The 19,839-nt window shown below is 43.0% G+C and overlaps 1 protein-coding gene across 1 annotated transcript in view; it reads left to right on the plus strand.

Annotated features, from left to right (window-relative positions):
- LOC126257510 (myosin-I heavy chain) overlaps nt 1–19,839 on the plus strand; it is an 829,484-nt gene that overhangs the window by 212,104 nt on the left and 597,541 nt on the right. Inside the window, exon 2 of the mRNA XM_049955569.1 lies at nt 11,703–11,809. Coding sequence (XP_049811526.1) covers nt 11,703–11,809 — 107 coding nt within the window. The remainder of the gene's footprint in view (nt 1–11,702; nt 11,810–19,839) is intronic.

Here is a 19,839-nt window from a genome sequence, read left to right on the forward strand (position 1 = left end):
GTTGCCGAGCACTTTCCTGAGCACTGTGCTCGGGCCCCTGTGTCAGAGAATTATCCCTCAGCATTTCGCACCCTCAAACGGCGAATGGAAATGAAAGCCCTCCCGTTCACTGAACGTGACAGTGAACCCTATAATGCTCCATTTACAGAGCTTGTCAGCGTCCTTGCACATTGCCCCTACACAGCTCCTGGGCCAGATCGGATCCACAGTCAGATGATCAAACATCTCTCGTCCGACTACAAGCGACATCTCATCATCTTCAACCGGATCTGGTGCGATGGCGTCTTTCCATCACAATGGCGAGAAAACACCATCATTCGAGTGCTCAAATCCTGCAAATACCCGCTTGATATGGATAGCTATCGCTCCATCGACCTCACCAACGTTCTTTGTAAGCTGTTAGTACGTGTGGTAAGCCGGTGGTTGGGTTGGGTCCTGGAGCCACGTGGCCTACTGGCTCCATGCCAGAGCGGTTTTCGCCAGGGTCGCTCTACCACTGGTAATCAAGTTTCGTCCGAACAGCATTTTCCAGACGCCAACACCTGGTTGCTGCCTATTTCTACTTATGAAGAGCTTACGACACGACCTGGCGACATCATATCCTTGCCACATTACATGAGTGGGCGTCTACGGGGCCCACTCCCGATTTTTATCCAAAACTTCCTATCGCCCCGTACTTTCCAAGCTGGTGCCTCCCATAGTTCCCTCCATATCCAGGAGAATGTGGTCCCGCAGAGCTCTGTATTCAGTGTATATCTATTTTTAGTGGTCATTAATGGTCTAGCAGCAGCTATCGGGCCGTCCGTCTCTCCTTCTCTGACGCAAACGACTTCTGCATTTCGTATTGCCCCTCCAGTACTGCTGTTGCTGAGCGGTGCCTACAGGGAGCCATCCACAAGACGCAGCGATGGGCTCTAGCCCACGGTTTCCAGTTTTCAGCCGTGAAGTCGTGTGTCGTGCACTTCTGTCGGCGTCGTACCGTTCATCCGGTACCAGAACTTTACCTTAATGACGATCCACTCATTGTAGTGGAGACATATCGATTCTTAGGACTGGTTTTCGACGCCCGATTGACGTGGCTTCCTCATCTTCGTGAGCTCAAGCGGAAGTGCTGGCAGCACCTCAATGCCCTCCGCTGCCTGAGCAACACCAACTGGGGTGCAGATCGCTCTAGGTGTGGTTCCCCATTCCTGTTCCCCTTTCACTTTCTCAAATGAACTTTGGGTGTTTTTGTACCTTGCACCTTGCTTGCGTCAGGAAAAAGGGACTGATGACCCTGTAGTTTGGTCCCTTTACACCTCAAACCAACCAACCTGTAGTCTCAGCATTAAGTGGATAACCTTCGTGGCTACAGAAAGCAATATGTATGGCACTTATAGTCAGATTCACTTACCAGACCATCTGTCGTAATATGGAACACGAGAACGGAGTGGAGGGTGCTGTAAGAGCAGTACACTGCTTAAATCCTTTGTTTCCACCCGCGGCGCCTGACGGCACGTCATTTCCCCTCATAATAGTCTGTCTGTGTGAAAGAAAAAGCGATAATTGGCGCCGTCCTTTAGCGGCGTGGTGTACCTACTCTTCGATGAACGCACGATTACGTCTGCTAAGAGAGGGAAGCGATTGTGGTGGAGACGACGCGCCGCTGTTGAATAAGGAATAGTTTAATTTGGTTTGGGATGGCCTGTGCTTGTTTATTCAGTGGCGTCTGAGGAGTGCACGCAGCTGTCGCGTCGCAGCCCCACACGCTCACACACGCACTCATGCACGCACGCAAGCGAGCGCGCTCACACACACACACACACACAGGCGAGCCAAAACAATCGCACCAGCGTGCTGAGGACTGTCCGAGTATGATGCAGCTAGATACTGGCAGCGGTAGCTTCCAAGGTGGGACTAAGTTCCAACAGACGAATGATTCCAAAAACCATTTATCAGTACGCAGACTGATTAATTCTAGAAGTCGCCAACACGGCCTGTAGACAGTGATTCATCCACAGATACAGACGCTATTTTGACTGTTCGCCAAAGAACTGTAGTAGGTTGTACATCGGTCCATAGACCAACACACTACTTAAACTAACTTATACTAAAACAACACACACATCCATGCCCGAAGGAGGACTCGAATCTCTGGCGGGAGGGGCCTCGCAATCTGTGACATGGCGCCTCAAACCGCGCGGCAATTATGTGTAGTGACAATTCTTTTTTATTATTTAATTTTTCTTATGAAGCTTTAAAGCGTTACCATCATCAGATCATAACGAAGAAAAATAATAATGTAGATATAATATTTATCGTCAAAGCGTACCGCACAGTACATTAATGAGGTTAGCGCTTATCGAAAGATAGAAGGCTGTTGATCTGTCAGTGAATAACGGCAAATTTTAGGGTCTGTGAACTTTGTCCAAAGCATTTTTAGAGCGTGTCTTGCATGTACAACTGCGATTCTGTAAGGTTTTCTAATATGCACTGATAGTTGTGGAACTATCATTGAGCAGCAGTACTGTTGTGATGTGAACAAAGGATTGCGTAAATGTGAATGTGATACACGATTCTGAACAGTCGAAACATAGACCGAGAATTTAAAATTCATGGAATTCCTTGAAGCATAATTTAGATAAATCAGGAACGAGATATCGTCCCCAGAAATGTACACAAAGTTAAATGACATTCTTAAATGCTACCAGTTTAGTTGCAAACTTCACTGACAAATGACATTGCAGCTCAGTGAGTAACTTTCACGGTGAAGTACACAGTTCTGTTTTACACATTTATGTTTCTGTAGAGTGTGATGTGATTATCTCTTGGTTTACATTAATTTCCATTTTTACCATTATTCTGTTCAATGACGAGTAGCCATGCAGAAAACGGAACATTATTACCCGCATGTGAAAAACGCAACTGTTATACAAGTTAATCCTTTTATAAATGAAACAAAAAACAAAAATCTCAATCTTTCGTGCAGTTCTGTAGAAGCCGCATCTACTAGCAATACCTTTTGAACGATTAATTTTTTTTTCTCTTATCTACATATCACCTAGAGTAAAAAAGAATAATAAGTACAATGTAAATTGAAATAAGAGCTCTCAAGCAGAAATGTAATCTCTCAACTAGAGGCAGTTATGATCGACGGTTTCGAGATGTAAAAATTGTCTGGTATTTCTGTCTTCAAATTGTGCACAAATAGCTTTCCTTGATTTCAGTTTCTTATTGATTATTCTAGAGAACGAAAGAATGAACCAGCTGATAAGTTGCTTTTTTCTGTTTCTCTGTAACTGGTGTCAAGCACTGAACGCAGAAGACCTAGTACAAATGGGCTGGCTAATGAATATCGAAATTGAATACTCTGATGACACAGTACAGATCAGTACAAGTGTTATCCCGGAAGTAAAGATAAAGCGAATATAAATCACAGAAAATGTGTTTGACGCAACACGGTTTTGCATTGACATGATGTGCCCCTAGCTGCTTACAATCATCCTTTTGCTGTAATACATTAATATTAGTTTTAAACATTTTGTGGGCATAGGCATAAGCCCATTCCAGTGCCGAAGTGATTCCCTGCTCACTTTCACAGCTTTTCACCGCCTCTTCAAATTCGTTGTCGTTAACAAGAGTGTGCCCTATTGAGTAGTATTTCAATTTAGGACTACGAAGTTACATGCTGTGAGACGTTGAGTGCGCGCTGGGTATGGTAAACTTTCATTTATTGTTAGATATCAGCATAGCATGCGCAGTATGCAGACGGGTAGTAGAAACAAATTCCCCAATAGCATCCCTAGCCGTTTGTTTCGAATGACCTGACGTAGGTTTTGTAACGCTAAGACATCAGTATTAACAGCGTATTCGAAGTAAAAATTCGATGCAACTTGGTCCTTTACTGTCCAAAAAATGTGGTTACCACTATTCTTTTGCCGTGTACGTGAATTTTTTAGATTTCTTCATTAACTGGCAATTGTTCTCAGATACACGATGAGCTGCTCGGATTTTACGTGTGACACACGTCGTAATGTAATTAAAAAATCGGCAGCACGAACTTTTTACTCGGCAGAATTTTCAGTAGACGCTGAGACGCTGCCACTTTAAAGTCTCTTCTCTATTTCAGGAATAGCTCTCGTAATGCACAGTTTGCGCTTTTACATCTACGGTCTGCTTGCCACTGTAAAGCACATGGAAATGGGTACTTTTCTCATATAACGTAGTAAAGTTTTCTCCCGTTCCATTGCTGTCAGCAGCGCGAAAATAATGACTCATTTGCGTGATTTTATATCTTTACGGTCTCTAGAAGAGCTATAAACAAGGATTAAGTGCATTAGTAGATTCCGTCACGAGGTATGTTGTTGGAATAATGTATGTATGTTTTCGCGAGGTGTTATACGTCTTTAATTTGAACGTCAGCCAGCTAAGATTTTTAAACGCATATTTTACGCTGTCAGTGGAGGGCAGTCATACCGTTCTACTACGAGCCGTAAGACGAATCTCAAGACGCAACAACTGTATCTCCAACTGAACCTATGTGATTGTAACTCTGCACATTTTTACAATTATGGAATTTTAGGGCTAATTCCAGTTGTATCTCATTACTCAAAGTCTACTACATTGTTGTATTACACGAAGTGCACAATTTCAGTTTCTCTGTAGTGGACAACCTTGTCTTGCAGTTGCTGGAACTGTAAATGCTCTCCCAAATATTCCAGTTTGGGAACTTCCCTGTCCCAGTTCCAGTTTGCTGGATGTGGCTGGAGGATTCTGAGTTCCGCAGTGACTCGACATCTCAAATAGCCCGGTTTGTCCGTTATGGAAAGGAGTGATAAATAGTAAAGGTACAGGGTGGCACCCCGTAGAGATCTTTACGGCGTTGTATATCTATGAGAGACACCTCATTCGTATCTTCGTCATAACCTAAGATATGTTCTTCGAAAAATTGTGGATCTGGTAGTACATCCACCGTAGGTTATATCGCTACAGGGCGGCGAGCCGATAGCTCTCCCCCACGGTTCGGCGACTGGAATTCCGATGGCGGCAGCAATATTTGTCCCCGGAATGCGCCTGACAAGGGGAGCAATGACGGCACTGTGGGTCGCTGATCGCTGATCCCCACGTTACGAGGCGCTGTCCGCAGTCTGCCTCTATGTAACAGCAGTAGATACCGTTGAAAGTGACACTACTTTCGGGAGGAGATACTAAACTGCGAGCTTTCATTGCTGGTTTAGAGTCCATTAGAGTCACTCAACCAGACATACTTCAGAAAGTATATAATTTAACAGTACTTGACATTTTTGCTGTATACGATTTTTTTCCGAGAAGAAGACGACTGGTTCGTGAAGTATGTGGAGGAAAAACTAAAAGAAGTAGAGAAGTGTCAACGTATGGATGTCAGGACCACTACCATTCCTCCATTACGCGAATGACCGTCCATTTTAAGCAGCACAAATAGAATTAGGTCTTTTTGCGGAAGATGCTAACAGATTCTAAGACAAAAAGAAATAATGCACTACGAAGCAGGTACGCAATTTGGACACAAATTGGTATTCACACACGTATCAACGGAAAAATGTGGAGCTGTAAACTTTGGCGGCCTATGGATGAATGTGTGACGTGCAGCGCAGTTTCACCTCGCAGCTGAACAGGGGACATGCCGATACCAGGGCATAAATTCTTTTCGAATTTCATTCCGTGTACTCAGTTGTACAATAACAATGGCTTGCAGACAGGCGCGTCAACAATATGCACAGATGTCAACATGTGGGAGAGGCGTGTAATTGGGCTCAAAAAAGCCGATTGCAGTTATCGGTGAATCGCTCGAGATTTGAATAGGAACGATGCCACTATTCGACGGTGTTGGCAGGAATGGGTGAGCCATGGTCGAACACAGCTTGAAGAAGCAAGCAGTCAGCACAGAGAGAGGACAGAACGTGAGGACCCAGAAATCTTCAGAGAGGCACTCCGACGTGTAATAGTGCTTCAGTGACTACGAGACCCATTAACTGGTGGCTCATAGAATGGGGGTTGAACTCATTGCGCCTCTCATGCCGATTACCATTGACCTCCGTACAATAACAGGTCCGTCTGCAGTGGGTCGAGCACATTCGGCCTGGAACCTCATTGACAGGGATAGAATTATATTCAGTGATGAGTCTTGCTTCAATTTCACAAAGGATGGGGCCCTCCACGCCCACACCAACGTGGTGACCAAACCAAAAGTTCTACTGTCACCTCCGTAAACATGTTAGTTTTTCAATCAGGCGTCACAGGATGCGGGCTGTGATGTTGTCCATGCGTCTGGGTAAGATCACTCATTAACATGGTCCATCAGGAGATAGAAGTGGTCGAAAACGATTGAAGGGTAGCGGTTGTAAGGGCAGAGGAAAAAAAGTGCCTTGGCAAGAGCCAAGGGAAAAAAACCTCTGCGACAGTAGGACGGGTAGTAAGGGCAGTAGCGGCTTGCTATCTGCGACAGTGCATGCAAGGTGTGGTTGTGTTAGTTCGAGGTATCGTGCATCGTTACCTTTGTCGTTGTTGGAGCTTGTTGCGGCGCTTGCTGCAGTTGCTGCGTCCCTGCAACAGTTCAAGGTCGTTGTAGATTAGTGGGCGCTCGGTCATAGATCGGCTCACAGACCGTGTAGGGTGTGTGTGTGGCTGGTTTGTGTGCTGTGTACAGTACGGTTTCCCTGCGGTTGCCTGTTTTTCGGCTAGTCGCACATCTGGGTTTCCAGTAATAACTGTGTTGCAGGGGCTCGCCAGTACTGTCGTGTTAGCGTTCTATAGACCATAGATGTTCAGTTCCTAGCCAGTAATGTCTTTGGTCTGTTATGCTTCCATCTATGGTTGTGGTCGTAGTTACCCAGAGAAAGGATAAACGGGTTGCGCGAGTGTACAGTCGTGTGGAGAGTTTTTGGAATACCTGCAAGATAGTATCTAGCCGGTATTCCCGGTGAAGGTCCGCGATGCGTGTGTAGCGCGGAGCGTTGCTTATGATTTTGAGTACTTTGTTCTGTATGAGCTGCAGACGGCGCAGGCGAGTTGGCGCAGCGTATCCCCAGACAGGGGCTGCGTACGTCATCAGGGGTCTAATAAGTGTCATGTACATGGACCTAGACACCCTCCTGTTCAGTGTGCTACGCCTGTTAAACATAGGGTAGAGTTGTTTGAGCCTCGCGTTAGTAGTTTCCTGTCCAGCCAGACACCGAGGTATTTGACCTTCTCGCGGAAACGTATTGGGCGTGTGTGTAGTGTTATTGGGTTGCAGTGCTGATGTTTGCGCAGTTGCTTCGGTCTTCTAGTGAACAGAACGGCCTCGCACTTGTCGACGTTTACTCTAACACGCCATTTCACCAGCCAAGGCTCCGCCGTTCTGAGTGCAGTCTGTAGTCGTGAGTTAATGTTAGACGGCTTCCAATCTTGCGCAAGGATGGCAGTGTCATCCGCGTAGATTGCTACCGTCGTGTTATGTGTTACTGGGAGGTCGTTAATATAGAGGTTAAACAGTAAGGGCCCTAGGATACTTCCTTGGGGTACTCCTGCCTGTATACCTATGTCGTGTCGATTGTTTGCCCTGCACGTCGGTGTTGAAACTCCTGTCCGTGAGATATGAGTGTATGAGACGTACGAGCCCGTCGGGGAACCCTGCGTCACTAAGTTTGCGTATTAGGCCGTTGTGCCATAGACGATCGAAAGCCTTTTCGATGTCCAGGAACACCGCCCCAGTTGCCTTGTTTGTGTTGTATCCGTGTGTTATGTATTCAACGACGCGGAGGAGTTGTTGTGTTGTTGAGTGGTGATTCCTGAAACCGAATTGCTCCGGTCTCAGGGTGTCGTTTGTGATGCAGTGCCTGGTGAGTCGAGTCTTGCTTCAAATTGAGCTCCAATTAACAGTGAAGACGTGTCTGTAGACGCCTTGGACAGTGGTGGGATTCTAACGTGATTGCCGCCCGCCGTACGGCCCGACAACCAGGGATGATCTGTGATGCCATTTCACTTCATAGTAGGACCCCTTTGATTGTCATCCACGGCAACCTTTCAGCGGTATGTCGACGATATCCTACGCCCCGTTTTGTTGCCCTTCATGGCATGTCATCCTGGACTTACATTTCAGTAAGATAATGCCCGCTCGCACACGACAAGTCTTTCTACTGCCTGTCTTCGTGCTTTCCAAATCCTGCCTTGACGAACAAGGTCGCCGTATCTCTCCCCAATTGAGAACGTCTGGCAGGGCCCTCCAAACAGCTCTGATTTTGACGATCTGACGCGCCGATTGGACAGAATTTGGCACGATATCCCTCAGGAGGACATCAAACAACTCTATGTGTCAATGTCAAGCCGAATAACTGCTGGAATAAAGACCAGAAGTGGATCAAAACATTATTGACGTGCTCAATTTGTGAAGCTCTTTCTCTTGAAGAAATCATCCAATTTTTCTGAAGGACATTTGTTTTCTGTACACGTACATCACATCTACCAATTTCCGTGCCACTCGGACAGTTCCTTCATGGTGTGTATTTTCTTTGTCTTGGAGTGTATGTTATTAGACAAATAAGAAGAGAGGTTGTAAATAATATTTTTTAAAAGCATTGTTAAGTGTTTTTGTGCAGATGTGACTTCCTTGACTTCGGAAAAAAAATTCTTCTGCACGTTATTGGTCCAACAATACGAAATGTAGTGCATTGTCTGGAGTTCCTAATTTGGAATAAAAATTTTAAATATTTGACGGTACAAAATATGTGAGAGTTTGAAAGCATAGCATAATGGTGTTTTGAAAAGATTAGATCACCAGTGTTTGCACTTCGTTTCTAAAACGAATAAATTATTTTTAACTTACATGGTTCGTTTTTATTTGCCAATTTCTTGAGAATAATATCCTGAAGTAACTCACTTTGGAAGAAAGTTTTCACGTCACATATACATACTCGAAGAATACATTAGTCTCTCGCAAAACAGTTTTTGAGAAACCACTTTAATGATTCTTGCACATTAACTGGACTTTCGCAGTAGACATATTCTGAAATGAACTATGTTGTAAATAATCCAGTAACGTTTTGAATGAAGAATAGAGTTCATCTTGTGTAATGACGACGAAAAAGTCGTCACTCTTCATTACAGCGCGGGATTAGCCGAGCGGTGTAAGGGCGCTGCAGTGATGGACTGTGCCATGGACTGTGCGGCTGGTCCCGGCGGACGTTCGAGTCCTCCCTCGGGCATGGGTGTGTGTGTTTGTCCTTAGGATAATTTAGGTTAAGTAGTGTGTAAGCTTAGGGACTGATGACCTTAGCAGTTAAGTCCCATAAGATTTCACACACATTTGAACATATTTTTTTTCATTACAACTGCCTTTGCCTCAGAAAGCAGTTAATTAGGCTACGAAAAAAACATTTAGGTAACCTCAACGTTATCTTTACAGACAAACATAAAATACCTCTTCTTTAGAACTCACTGTTCTATAGAGCTATTTGTTGTAGAAATTAACAACCTGTGTGGTGTAAGAATGACATACTGAACTATGCTATTTTTCGCTATTGTATCTATTCTGCAGAATAAACATCAGCATATACCTAAGTAAATAATGTTAAACTGGCAGTAAACTATTTCACATCCATACATTTTGCGCGAGTGATGTATGGGACATGTAAATAAAGCGCTCAGTTTGTTTGGTGCTGTGGTCGTGTCGCGGCCTGTGCCGTTATCGCACATCGATTGTGCGTCTCGCGTCGGTTACTGCCGCCTAAACGGCAACAGCCTTGCTAATGGTCGCCATTATGGATGCCTGTCGATGCTATCCCAAGAGCCTGGCGTCGTAGTTTGAAGTGACAACCCGAAATCATTGCTTACGATACGCTACACTCAAGGAGTCGCAATGTAGGTCAGTACACCTTAGTAAATGGATGGTGGTGCAAGTACTTATTATCTTTCTCTGCAGCTCATGTATTCCGATACGCAAATGAGTTTTAATACTGCTGATACACTCTATGGTAAATACACCGTATGTAGTGAACATGCGCTGTGTTAGTTAGCCGCTACTTTTAGTTAGCAGTCCACAGCGCCTCTCTGTTTCTAATTTCTGATGTTCTATCTTCGTGATTTCTTTGAGTGTGAACTGTCAATTTTCCTCTGAATTGGAAATTCTTGTGTGTATTACTGATCATCCGTGTTTGCACTAACATTGCCCACGTACGGACTAAATTATATTACCTTTTCTTTGTATGGGCATACACCTTAGCTGTCTTGGTTCGTACGCCTCGCTATGTATGGAATTTTATGGATGCTATAACTTCCGTCTATCATCAGTAGCGGTATGGTTGTGAGCTTGAACTTAAGGCGGAAAGTTTAACGTCGAATAAAATCTGTACGCTTGCCTAATGCCTTTGCGGCATGATCTTTTTTTCCTCTGACGGCGATGTGGGTCAGTGGCCATCCAGATTAGGGCTCTCGGTTGTTTCCCTAAACCGATTGAGGCGAATGCCGCGATAGTTCCTCTAACAACGACACGACTGATTGCCCTTCTTCGTTGTCCTACCTTCGCCTCTAATGAGGTCAGTCACACTTCCTTTCATTCTAGAGACAGTCACAGATCATGATTACAATTATATTCAGTTGTGGCCTTAAGTTTGGCGAACACTGAATGTTGTGAAAACTTTGTTCGTTAAATGCTGCCTTTGCATATACGAGGTGTAAATTTTAAGTTGACAAACCAGAATAACTGGAAAAATAAGCTTCATACGAAAAAATGTGTAGAATCCAAAGTTGATTATTTTCGAGGGGGACATCTGCTGGTGCTAAAATTAACCAGCCACCTCAGCTCACTGGGGGTGGGGCGGGAGGCAACTTTAAAATTTCAAACTGGAACCCCCATTTTTTATTTCAGAATCAGATTCTACATAAAAAACTACGTGCATTTTGCCTTAAACATTTGTTTTGATTCTTGGTAGTTGGCGCGGTAATTCAAGAAAATCCATGTTCTCAGTTTTACGTGGAAAATGGTTGTTGATAGGTAAAAAATACTTATTTACTTCATAAATTTTGATTCGTTTAAACTAAAACTCCCCGTCTCCCCTCTCTCTAAAACCCCACCCTATGGGGAGAGTTTTAGTTTTAGTGAATCAAAATTTACGAAGTAAATAAGTATTTTGTATTCATCCTAACCATTTTCCTCGCAAAAATGAGAAAATGGATTTTCTTGAATTACAGCGCCAACTACCAAGAATCAAAACAAATGTTGAAGACAAAATGTACGTAGTTTTTTATGTAGAATCTGTGTAATAAAAAATGGGGGTTTCCATTTGAAATTTTAAAGTTGTCTCCCAACCCACCCCCATGGGGTGGCGGCCTAATTTTAGCACCAGCCGATGTCCCCCTAGAAAATAATCATCTTTGGATTCTACACATTTTTTCGTCTGAAGCTTATTTTTCGAGTTATTCTGAACATTTACACCCTGTATAATCCGAAGATCAAGATATGGCTGAAGCCGTTCATGATTGTAATAGTATAATGTGACAGTGCGTCAAATAGAAGAGATGTTTATAATTTATTTTTCGCATAGAACCTTTTTTTTTTTCTTCAAACCCTCATCGTCTTGCTTCTTATTTTTCTATTTCTTCTTCGTCGACGTAAGCATCACGTTATATGAACAGCTGCAGCCTCACACTGTCGTAACTGTGGCTATCTGTACCTTCCGCTTATGAAAGACGTTACTTGTATGTTGCAGGTTCGAGCCCCGAGGCGGGCGTGCCCGACATGACGGTCATCTCCGACATCGACGAGCAGGGCATCAACAAGAACCTACAAGTGCGCTACGCCCGCGACCAGATATACGTATCCTTTCCGCACAGCACTCTCATCTGTGTTTCTGCCTCTGCCTCTCAAGGTAACTGTGTGAACGCATTGTTAACTGTGTTTTTATGCTCGTTTCAAGGAAATGAATGTTTTATTTATCATTATGAATTTTTATGGAAAAAAGAATGATTTTGTTTCAGCTACAACGTTTAGGTAGTAATGAACTGCTAGAAAAATACAAAAGGTTCTTGTCTTTTGTGCCATTCTTAATGCACTGAAGAAAACAAACAGAAACACGAAACAAATGCGAGTATACTACACCTACGTCACAGAACATGACTTCGATCATCATCGAATTCGACATAATCGTCGGTCAGTGGGAATTAGGTTTGTCATACGGAGACGTACTGTTAGTTCTCTGTGGTGGTCTTCGGCGGCGACTAGCTAATTCTGGACCACGTAGTCTGAACGGGAGGACCGCGGGCGTAACGCGCCGTACAGCTTGCCTCGGTCCACAGCCCTACCTCGATGGAGCAGGTCAACTTCGGTCTGGACTGGTGACACTCACTCCTCCCAGCCTGCAGTGAGCTGACCAGCTGAGTTGCAAAATATGACTTTTCGAGCTAGCCCCCCACGTCAACTTCATCTACAGTGATGGCAATATTTGTGGAGATAATCCACCGGTTACAATGCAGATGCTGCTGGAATTTTATAACAATCAAATCGTACATTTTGAAGTCATGTTTTATAATTATAATATTTGCAGTTTTGTTTTTTGGTCATTTTGCGGCGGCGCGGATCCTTTCGTCCATTACCTGCACCTACCTGTGAACTCGTTGCGGCAGACGGCTGGTAGAAAAGCCGAGCAGAAACCTACCGTACTGCAACTCGCACCAGGCTGCATACAACGTAACTATTCCAAGAATCGGGAAAAGATCTTAATTTTGAATGAAGAAATACTGGCAAAACTTCGTTATAATCTGAACCTTGATAATGTACACGTTCACTGCCAAGCCCATGCTAATCTTAAAAGTCATGCACAAACCCTTTCATTCACGTTAGCAAGTTTATGGTAACGTATTTCCCGAAATCCGATCAGCTACTAAGCACGGGTTGTTCTTAAATGAAAATGCTTGCCATACTATTAAGTTTATCTGTGTCTAATGCTTCCCCCATGAACCATGGACCTTGCCGTTGGTGGGGAGGCTTGCGTGCCTCAGCGATACAGATGGCCGTACAGCAGGTGCAACCACAACGGAGGGGTATCTGTTGAGAGGCCAGACAAACATGTGGTTCCTGAAGAGGGGCAGCAGCCTTTTCAGTAGTTGCAGGGGCAACAGTCTGGATGATTGACTGATCTGGCCTTTTAACATTAACCAAAACGGCCTTGCTGTGCTGGTACTGCGAACGGCTGAAAGCAAGGGGAAACTACAGCCGTAATTTTTCCCGAGGACATGCAGCTTTACTGTATGATTAAATGATGATGGCGTCCTCTTGGGTAAAATATTCCGGAGGTAAAATAGTCCCCCATTCGGATCTCCGGGCGGGGATTACTCAAGAGGACGTCGTTATCAGGAGAAAGAAAACTGGCATTCTACGGATCGGAGCGTGGAATGTCAGATCCCTTAATCGGGCAGGTAGGTTAGAAAATTTAAAAAGGGAAATGGAGAGGTTAAAGTTAGATATAGTGGGAATTAGTGAAGTTCGGTGGCAGGAGGAACAAGACTTTTGGTCAGGTGATTACAGGGTTATAAATACAAAATCAAATAGGGGTAATGCAGGAGTAGGTTTAATAATGAATAAAAAAATAGGAGTGCGGGTTAGCTACTACAAACAGCATAGTGAACGCATTATTGTGGCCAAGATAGACACAAAGCCCATGCCTACTACAGTAGTACAAGTTTATATGCCAACTAGCTCTGCAGATGATGAAGAAATTGATGAAATGTATGACGAGATAAAAGAAATTATTCAGGTAGTGAAGGGAGACGAAAATTTAATAGTCATGGGTGACTGGAATTCGTCAGTAGGAAAAGGGAGAGAAGGAAACATAGTAGGTGAATATGGTTTGGGGGGAAGAAATGAAAGAGGAAGCCGCCTTGTAGAATTTTGCACAGAGCATAACTTAATCATAGCTAACACTTGGTTCAAGAATCATAAAAGAAGGTTGTATACCTGGAAGAATCCTGGAGATACTAATAGGTATCAGATAGATTATATAATGGTAAGACAGAGATTTAGGAACCAGGTTTTAAATTGTAAGACATTTCCAGGGGCAGATGTGGATTCTGACCACAATCTATTGGTTATGAACTGCAGATTGAAACTGAAGAAACTGCAAAAAGGTGGGAATTTAAGGATATGGGACCTGGATAAACTGAAAGAACGAGAGGTTGTAGAGAGTTTCAGGGAGAGCATAAGGGAACAATTGACAGGAATGGGGGAAAGAAATACAGTAGAAGAAGAATGGGTAGCTCTGAGGGATGAAGTAGTGAAGGCAGCAGAGGATCAAGTAGGTAAAAAGACGAGGGCTAATAGAAATCCTTGGGTAACAGAAGAAATATTGAATTTAATTGATGAAGGAGAAAATATAAAAATGCAGTAAATGAAGCAGGCCAAAGGGAATACAAACGTCTCAAAAATGAGATCGACAGAAAGTGCAAAATGGCTAAGCAGGGATGGCTAGAGGACAAATGTAAGGATGTAGAGGCTTGTCTCACTAGGGGTAAGATAGATACTGCCTACAGGAAAATTAAAGAGACCTTTGGAGAGAAGAGAACCACTTGTATGAATATCAAGAGCTCAGATGGCAACCCAGTTCTAAGCAAAGAAGGGAAGGCAGAAAGGAGGAAGGAGTATATAGAGGGTTTATACAAGGGCGATGTACTTGAGGACAGTATTATGGAAGTGGAAGAGGATGTAGATGAAGATGAAATGGGAGATAAGATACTGCGTGAAGAGTTTGACAGAGCACTGAAAGACCTGAGTCGAAACAAGGCCCCGGGAGTAGACAACATTCCATTAGAACTACTGATGGCCTTGGGAGAGCCAGTCATGACAAAACTCTACCATCTGGTGAGCAAGATGTATGAGACTGGCGAAATACCCACAGACTTCAAGAAGAATATAATAATTCCAATACCAAAGAAAGCAGGTGTTGACAGATGTGAAAATTACCGAACTATCAGTTTAATAAGTCACAGCTGCAAAATACTAACGCGAATTCTTTACAGACGAATGGAAAAACTGGTAGAAGCGGACCTCGGGGAAGATCAGTTTGGATTCCGTAGAAATGTTGGAACACGTGAGCAATACTAACCTTACGACTTATCTTAGAAGAAAGATTAAGAAAAGGCAAACCTACGTTTCTAGCATTTGTAGACTTAGAGAAAGCTTTTGACAACGTTAACTGGAATACTCTCTTTCAAATTCTGAAGGTAGCAGGGGTAAAATACAGGGAGCGAAAGGCTATTTACAATTTGTACAGAAACCAGATGGCAGTTATAAGAGTCGAGGGGCATGAAAGGTTCAAAATGGTTCAAATGGCTCTGAGCACTATGGGACTCAACTGCTGCGGTCAGTAGTCCCCTAGAACTTAGAACTAGTTAAACCTAACTAACCTAAGGACAGCACAAACATCCATGCCCGAGGCAGGATTCGAACCTGCGACCGTAGCGGTCTTGCGGTTCCAGACTGCAGCGCCTTTAACCGCACGGCCACTTCGGCCGGCGGCATGAAAGGGAAGCAGTGGTTGGGAAAGGAGTGAGACAGGGTTGTAGTCTCTCCCCGATGTTATTCAATCTGTATATTGAGCAAGCAGTAAAGGAAACAAAAGAAAAATTCGGAGTAGGTATTAAAATTCATGGAGAAGAAGTAAAAACTTTGAGGTTCGCCGATGACATTGTAATTCTGTCAGAGACAGCAAAGGACTTGGAAGAGCAGTTGAACGGAATGGACAGTGTCTTGAAAGTAGAATATAAGATGAACATCAACAAAAGCAAAACGAGGATAATGGAATGTAGTCAAATTAAATCGGGTGATGCTGAGGGGATTAGATTAGGAAATGAGACACTTAAAGTAGTAAAGGAGTTTTGCTATTTAGGGAGTAAAATAACTGATGATGGTCGAAGTAGAGAGGATATAAAATGTAGACTGGCAATGGCAAGGAAATCGTTTCTGAAGAAGAGAAATTTGTTAACATCGAGTATAGATTTAAGTGTCAGGAAGTCGTTTCTGAAAGTATTTGTATGGAGTGTAGCCATGTATGGAAGTGGAACATGGACGATAACCAGTTTGGACAAGAAGAGAATAGAAGCTTTCGAAATGTGGTGTTACAGAAGAATGCTCAAGATAAGGTGGGTAGATCACGTAACTAATGAGGAGGTATTGAATAGGATTCGGGAGAAGAGAAGTTTGTGGCATAACTTGACTAGAAGAAGGGATCGGTTGGTAGGACATGTTTTGAGGCATCAAGGGATCACAAATTTAGCATTGGAGGGCAGCGTGGAGGGTAAAAATCGTAGAGGGAGACCAAGAGATCAATATACTAAGCAGATTCAGAGGGATGTAGGTTGCAGTAGGTACTGGGAGATGAAGAAGCTTGCACAGGATAGAGTAGCATGGAGAGCTGCATCAAACCAGTCTCAGGACTGAAGACCACAACAACAACAACAACGTGTCTAATGCCCTCAAGCTTTTTAGTCACCGATCTGCTCAATATTCCACGCGGAATTACTGTCTTTTCTCATACACAAAATTACTTGAAAAACCGTACTTTTTAAAAAACCGGAATAAATATGCCTTCACTTTAAAACACTTTTGAAACATGTAGCACAACTAAAACTGGCAAATTATAACTTCCTCCGGAGCTCATACTACACACGACCGTACCATTGAAAGCCTGGGTTCCGACTAGTTTAGATTGCTGTAAGCATTCTCTATCTCCTAGAGAACAGACGCACGAAGAATATTCCGTTCTGATTGGTCAGTTTTCTTTAAGACCAATAGAAAAACATTATTCTTCCGCGTTATTCCGCGCTTTTCATGACTAACCAATCAACAAATAACACACTTTCGAACTGTACTTTTTCCCTAAATAAATATTAACGTTCTGATATTTTGTTTATACTTTATGTTATCAACTATTTTCATTTGCTCTCGAATTAGCTTTCCTTTTACCATAAATTTACTTAACATATTATGATACAAAATTCCTCGTCATCTGTGTTCACACTGTCTTAAAAATTTCTCACAATAGCTCGTACAGCGTTTATCAGTAGAACAATGATTTACATATTTACTTTAGACCACATTCACGCATCATTCGCACTACTAAAAGCATATACAAAACTGTACAAACATTAAATAAACAATAAAGCCTTCAAGACTTAAAGAGAACAATTCACAAAATCATTCTCTTGACCTGTTTCTTGAATGTCTTTGTGCACCACTGTCCTCTAGCAGATGAAAATTAGAACTACGTACTCGAGTGAACCCGCTTCAGACCATCTGTCACTGGGCACGCGTGAGTCATTCTCCCGATACACAGGCTCTAGACTGGAGCGATATAAGGCGCCACGCCTCAAAGTTTCATGTACATGAGCAGCTAGCCTTGTATTTCCCTAAGTTTTCGAGATCGCTTCACCATAGATTTTATTGAAGTTGACTCTAAACTTTGTTTCACAAGTTTAAGTTTGGCGCGGAAGCGAGTTTGTTGAATGGTAATGTACACAGGCTCTCTACCCAAAGAGCCGTCTGGTGCTTTTCCTGTGGTGATTTAGCAGTTTGGCAGATGTTTACAGTTTCGTTTTTGCGGTACAATTAAGTCGATTTATTTTCATAATTGGAATTGTAAGAGCTGTGAAGGAGTGGTAAGGTGCCGGGCGAACATTAATTCAGACATTCTTTAAAACAAGTTTATTAACGAACAATTATCACTCAGTATGTATAAAGAAGATATTGCCCAGTCCCCTTTTCTTTTTTTTCTTTTAAAGGGTAACCTATTACAATGCTTACTCTTAACTGATAATATTTACACTGATACAATATCACGGTGGTACAGTAGTGTCAAATTTGAGCCCAAAGCAATTGTAACATCAGTCCAAGGTTTCAACTCAAGCTCGATAACTACTTGTGACAAAAAATTTAAATTTCCCAATGCTATCTTAAAAATACATGTAGTACCCTTAAACAAAATTATAATAATTAATTGAGAGCAATTCAAACCTAAAAATGATATTCAGATAAATCCAATTTAGCAAAATCACCTGAAATAGATAAAAGCAAATTACAGCGGGACCCCCCTATCACAAGTATTGTACACACCAGTTTTTCTCGTGCCCAATTTAAAATTTACTCATATACTGTACAGGAGTATTGAACAATTTTAAAACAAGTTTAGGTGCAAAACTCCTTCAGAAGAACATTAAGAGACGTGGATTGTTCAGTTACGAAAGATTTACTTAAGAACAAATCTGCAGCATCAGAATTCATCCGCCGCTACCTCATTGGGTTTACAGAGACCTAATCTTGCAATCTTACTTTATTTCACATGTCAGCCTTGTGCACACTTCCTGGCAATACATTACATACATCATTAAATTGGCGTGGTAAGACCTAAAACATAAATCAGTTACCACTGGTCCCACACATACATCAGAATAATGGCCCCCACCAGGGCAAAGTCAGTGACAACCTTGTAACATGAACAGTTAAAACAAACAAATGATCAGTCACGAAATAGTGGAACTAATGGTGCCCCACAAGGTCAGTCTCAATTACAATTTTGCAAGACGAACAACTAAGTCACAAATTGGGCAAGTACTCAATAATAAAGTTGCTCAGCTTCATGTGGAGTTATCCAGTATTCGTGTGTAACTGCAACCAGGGGCAGCGACAGTGTTGTGACGGCTTTACAGACCTCCAACCGTTGATTTAACCGCAGTGTTGTGCAGCCGAAGCACTCTTGGATGCAAATGGGGAGCTCCTGTCCAAATGAAAGCTTTCCAAACAACTACTCTCAGCTACAACTTGGCCGCGCTATCATTCCAGGTGTGGCCAAGTCGTTTTCGCGCATACATGGGCTGCTCCCAGCACAGGGTTCCGTTCGCCACCTTCCTCGTTCCACTGCTAACTCAAAACTTCATCGCTGCCCGAGCCGCGGCTCCTCGCGGACCACATTCGCATCACAAGCCTCTCTGCTAGAGAGATTCTACACAAGCAGCGATTCCACCAGATAGGCACAAAGTCGAACAATACCAAAACTTTACGGAAGGTTTCGACACACGGCACAATGATAAAACTCTATTGCGCTGAGAAATTGATGCTACTGCACTTTCAAATGTCGTTTTCAAACGAGAGGTAAAAAATTCTGAAAAATGTTGCATTTGACGTTCCGACGTAAATCCGTGTTTCAGTTGCAATTTAAGTATAGAAATTTGGATGATGGGATGCGTGTTTCAAAGGTCCTTGTACCTCTTGTGTTCCTACTTTTTATTTCCTGTGGATCCTGTTGCCACAAAGAGTCTCGTTTATAATTTACTTCATTTGTTAAGAGTGTGTGGGTGGACTGAAGTAGCATTGCGAAAGTTTCTGTGGATGCCGGCCACGCAATATGGCGGAACTCTACCACATCCCAGACAGTCCGGTTAGTTCCGAAGGCCCCAAAATTGTTTGCTTTATTGCTGAAACTGGAATCTGGGGAGTTTAATTTTGTGTCATATTGCAGAGTTTAGTGGCCACATGCCGCTACTGCCCGAAACCTCTCCACACACACATGTCTCACATCTGAAAATGTGCGGAGAAGTCAGCGATGTAAAGTTTCATGAACAATCTGGAGAAATCAAGACTCAACTATTTACTTGTTTGTCCTGTAGTGCGACTCGGTCTTTTTGTCTCTCACGCATCTGAAACTGAAGGGTGACAAAGTAATACAAGGAATTTTTCTTTTTTTCTCCAAGGTCCGATCGGTCGTGAAATTAAAAGCACAGTAAAAATCCGATGAAACTTTGCGCAGAAGTGTTTCACTGTGTTTCTAGTAGGGGGGTCGACAGCGTCACGTCGCACGTAGA

Source organism: Schistocerca nitens, chromosome 1 (genome assembly GCF_023898315.1).
Source record: "Schistocerca nitens isolate TAMUIC-IGC-003100 chromosome 1, iqSchNite1.1, whole genome shotgun sequence".
In the NCBI taxonomy this organism is placed as follows: Eukaryota; Metazoa; Arthropoda; class Insecta; order Orthoptera; family Acrididae; genus Schistocerca; species Schistocerca nitens.